Source organism: Puntigrus tetrazona, chromosome 13 (genome assembly GCF_018831695.1).
Source record: "Puntigrus tetrazona isolate hp1 chromosome 13, ASM1883169v1, whole genome shotgun sequence".
Taxonomy (NCBI): Eukaryota; Metazoa; Chordata; class Actinopteri; order Cypriniformes; family Cyprinidae; genus Puntigrus; species Puntigrus tetrazona.
In genome coordinates this window covers 20,611,808-20,616,807 of record NC_056711.1, presented here as the reverse complement: position 1 = coordinate 20,616,807, position 5,000 = coordinate 20,611,808, and the positions used below count along the sequence as shown (strand labels likewise).

The following is a 5,000-nucleotide window of genomic DNA, read 5'->3' as shown; positions in this document are numbered from 1 at the left end:
ATAAATATTTATATATATTTATTTATTATATATTATATTAATTAATTTATTTTTAACTGGTAAAGGGTTATATAAAAAGAAATTATATATATATATTTATATATATATATTATATATATATATATATATATATATATATATATATATATATATATATATATATATATATATATATATAAATTGATTTTTATTTTTATTTTTTTTTCAGTAAAAACCAACAAATACATAAATAAAATACTGTCCATCTCTTGAGACGGGGTGTATTAAGTTCTATTTAATTAATAACTTTTAAGTAACTGCTTCGTCTGTACTGGCGGGATGTTTTGTATTTAGGGAACCGGGCTCGCGCCGGCCGTCTGCTCGTGACGTGACGTCACACCATTACCGGAAGCTCTCCCGCGCTCCTCCTCCGTTCGTTCACTCTCTGGCGAAGATGGCGGACGGCGAAAATAAACGGGCCGAAGCCGCCGACGCCGCCGAGCCGCTCCCGAAGAGACCGAGACGCGCGGAGCCGCGCGGGGATCCGGAGCACGACGAGGCCGGCGGGACGGAGCCGGTGGAGGAGGAACCGGCGGCGGCGGCGGACGAGTCCTGTCATCAGGCCTCGCTGAACAACAACAACAACAACAACCTCACCGAACCAGAACCAGAACCCGAGCCCGAGCTCCCCGGTACAGCTTTCGTTCCTCCGCGGTTTATAGTTCCGGTTTACTGGCTGTTTTTAAAGTTGATTTCTCTCATCATTAGCTAACAGTCTGCTTCAATACATGGCAACGCTACACCGGTTTATTATCATAATAATATGATTATTATTATATTTAGTTTGAAACTGTTTATATATTTTTATTAGTGTTGTTCAGTTATTGTTATTATAATTCGAGGAGTTTAAATAATTATTTAATATTTACATTAAAGCGTTTATTGATTATTTTATATAATATAAATATTTTGTATTATTAAGTAGTATTTTTGTTATCTCTTGAGTGTTTTTATATTTATCTACGTAGGTGTTTAATTATTACCTTTATTAGTTTTATTAGTTTTATTATAATAATAATAATTATTATTATTATTATTATCATTCATATTATCATTATCACATATTTATTACATATTACATTTAATTATGCAATTTAACTATTAAATATTTTGTATTATTAAGTAGTATTGTTGTTATCTTTTGAGTGTTTTTATATTTTTCTATGTAAGTGTTTTATTATTATTATTATTATTATTATTATTATTATTTAAAGAGTTTAAATAATTATTTAATACTTACATTGACGTCTTTATTACATTTAATTATGCAATTTAGCTATTAAATATTTTGTCATCATTGTTTAGATATGTGTATTTTATATAATATAAATATTTTGTATTATTAAGCAGTATTCTTGTTATCTCTTGACTGTTTTTATATTTTTTTTCGTAGGTGTTTAATTATCATTATTATTATTATTATTATTATTATATTTATTATTATTATTATTATTATTATCATTCAAGGAGTTTAAATAATTATTTAATACTTGCATTGAAGTGTTTATTACATTTAATTATGCAATTTAACTATTAAATATTTTGTATTATTAAGTAGTATTGTTGTTATCGCCTGAGTGTTTTTATATTTTTCTATGTAAGTGTTTTATTATTATTATTATTATTATTATTAATATTATTATTATTTGAGGAGTTTAAATAATTGTTTAATACTTACATTGGCGTCTTTATTACATTTAATTATGCAATTTAGCTATTAAATATTTTGTTATCATTGTGTATTTTATATAATTTAAATATTTTATATTATTAAGCGGTATTGTTGTTATCTCCTGAGTGTTTTTATATTTTTCTACGTAAGTGTTTAATTATCATTATTATTATTATTATTATTATTATTATTGTTTAATAAAGTAATTATTGCATTTAGTTTTGTTTACAGTTATTTATATTATGTAATTTAATCATTAGTTCCTTTTAACGATTAGTTTCTTCAGTTATTATTAATTAGTAGCAGCAGTAGTAGTTTTAGGGGAAATGTCACATCGCTTTATTTGTACAATTACTTACATAATGGATTAAAATGTGTTTAGTGGCTCACTATAGTAATGCATGAACAAAAGCTGCACCTTCCCGTCCTTCACCACTCAGTCCTGTTTGCATCGTCTTATGCGTCTAAATAAAATCTCTTCAAAGAAATATAAAACAGGTGATATGTAGATTAAAAGCGTTATTAAAAGCACTAAAAGAAAATGCGCCGCTGTTTCTCCGTATAGCAGAGATGCATCTAAAAGTCGTGTTTCTCCCACAGACCTGACTGAAGAAGGCGTCCACGCCAACGGTTTCACGTCTCCTGATCTTCTTCACGACGATGACGACTGCTCGTCTCACGCCAGCTCCAGTGACTGGACGCCTCAGCCGCAGATCGGTCAGTTGAGCAGGTTTCGTGTGTGCAGAAGTGCTTTTAAAGGATCTTTCATGCAACCCTTTTTGTAGGGTGCGCTGCCGGGTCAGGGTTCATTTCCACCCTAAAACATCGTCACGTGTAACGATTTAAAAAAGCCTTTTTTCCTGACACTGCTGTCTGGTTTCGACGATGTGCATCAAGGGCTTTACGTTCGTATTTTTAAGTAAACCGCTGTACGTGATGGGAAGCGATGCACGGCTCAGAACGATGAAATCCGGCGCCTGAAACACTCTGCGTGTTCACGACGAACAAAGAAGAACATTTACAGGATGCGCTGAGGAGCAGCCCGAATTAAGAGCGGCACAGTTAGGAAACAAAGTTGGCCGATTATTTCTTTACAATGCAATTTAATTGTAATTGTGCCGCTCTGCTTTAAGCGAGCTTTGCTTCGCAGGGTATTTTAAAAGCGCTCTTTTATTAGTATCATTATTAATGTGTAAATATGCGCTAAAGGAAAGCTGGGCTCTCTTTCAGGCTCGTATCGGTTCATCCAGCAGCACATCATGAGAGGAACCGACCCCAGGGCCATCCTGAAAGACCTGCTGCCCGAGACGGTGCTCCCTCCGGACCTGGACGACATGACGCTGTGGCAGATCATCATCAACATCTCGGAGCCGCCCAAGAGGAAGAAGCGCAAGGACATCAACACCTTAGAGGACGTGGTGCGGCTCCTGAGCGAGAGGAAGAAGATCCTGGTGCTCACGGGAGCTGGGGTGGGACGCTTGTTTTTTCCCTTCTCCTCCGACTGCTTTGAGATGCGCCCGAACCGACGCTCTTCTTCCTCCGCAGGTGTCCGTCTCCTGCGGGATCCCAGACTTTCGGTCTAGAGACGGGATATACGCCCGGCTCGCCGTGGACTTTCCCGACCTCCCTGACCCTCAAGCCATGTTCGACATAGACTACTTCAGAAGAGACCCGAGGCCTTTTTTCAAGTTCGCCAAGGTCAGATGCGCCACCTTCCCGTTCGCTGTAACGATGCATTTTTGGTTTTTAGCAACGGAAAAAAATCCTAAATGCAATATTAAGCGATTATTTTTATTGCTTTTATTTTTTTTTTCAACAAACTGAATGCTTCTGCAGAGGGGTTTGTTCACGTACTGTTTACCTGATATTATAATAATAATAATAATAATGTTAATAATAATGCATTTATTTATAATACGCTTTTGTCGCACCCAAAGTGTTACAACAATTAAAAAAAAAAGTTAAAACACAAAACAGTGGCGCAAATAAAACGGCAAAATAAATCAAAACAATTTAATCGTGATTTTTTATTTATTTATTTTTTAGCAGTGTGTTAAAAGTACCTTTAAAAAAACCTCATATACAGTATTTTATTTTTAAAACATGGTGACTTTTATTCTATAATTTTTTTCTGTCTCTTGAAAGTGCTTTCTGACTTCTAGAGCGTTCCTTTATGTCTAATATGCAAACAAAATCGAGAATTATGCGTCTGATTCTTCATATTTCCGTTCTGGAAATGCATGCACGTCACTTACGTGATATTTAATTAATTTAATAGGCCTGCCGCGATAAACGGCTTTTTTGTTGTGCGCCGCATTGCCCCAGAGACGACTCCGCGTCGTTTTAAGAATAAAGCAACATGTTTGTGCTACTCGTCGGTTGACCTGCTGTGAGAGTTGCATTAAAAACGCTCTATTCCCGGTTTGCTTGCGCCGTAGGAAATCTACCCGGGCCAGTTCCAGCCGTCTCCCTGTCACAGGTTCATCTCGATGCTGGATAAGAAGGGGAGGCTACTGAGGAACTACACTCAGAATATCGACACGCTGGAGCAGGCGGCTGGAATCCAGAAGATCATTCAGTGCCACGGTATATCCGCTACTCGTTTAACTCCTCTTTTAAACCTAGATGCTCATTATTCCTCACCGTCTGTCGTTCACTGCTCCTTTTAGGTTCCTTCGCGACTGCCTCCTGCCTCGTCTGCAAGCATAAGGTCGACTGCGAAGCCGTGAGGGAGGACATATTCAACCAGGTACGCTCGAGGTCGAACGTTTAAAGGAAGTGAACCCGCGATCACCTTCAGATCATCCGAGATTTCGTCATCGGATTTAGAGGAAAGTGGCAGGCCGCCGGCGAGGGACGCTCTGCAGTGAATGGGTGCCGTCAGAATCAGAGCCGATGGAAAAACATCACGATAATCCTCACGTCTGGAGAAAAAAAAACAGGCGTACACCTGCTTTAGTAGAAAATCAGGAGAGAAAGCTGCCCATTCACATTTGCATGTTTACCGTTATTTCATGTTTGTTAATTAGCGCTTTTTATTAACTAGATTTATTATTTTATATATATATTATTTTTATATATTTCTTGTTTATATATATATATATATATATATATATATATATATATATATATATATATATATATATATACACACATTTATGCATATATACATTTATGCATATATATATATATATATTTATTTATGCATATATATATATATATATATATATATACACACACAAAATATAATAATAGAATTGTTCCACATTTTCTTAATTTTTTAAGTAAT

General features: G+C 35.5%; 1 protein-coding gene across 1 annotated transcript in view; it reads left to right on the top strand.

The window, feature by feature from the left end:
* Nucleotides 1-395: 395 nt before the first annotated feature.
* The window catches only part of sirt1 (sirtuin 1), a 9,156-nt gene continuing 4,551 nt past the window's right edge, over nt 396-5,000 (top strand). Inside the window, exons 1-6 of the mRNA XM_043255900.1 lie at nt 396-671; nt 2,312-2,428; nt 2,942-3,180; nt 3,257-3,409; nt 4,150-4,297; nt 4,381-4,460. Coding sequence (XP_043111835.1) covers nt 434-671; nt 2,312-2,428; nt 2,942-3,180; nt 3,257-3,409; nt 4,150-4,297; nt 4,381-4,460 — 975 coding nt within the window. The 5' untranslated portion in view covers nt 396-433. The remainder of the gene's footprint in view (nt 672-2,311; nt 2,429-2,941; nt 3,181-3,256; nt 3,410-4,149; nt 4,298-4,380; nt 4,461-5,000) is intronic.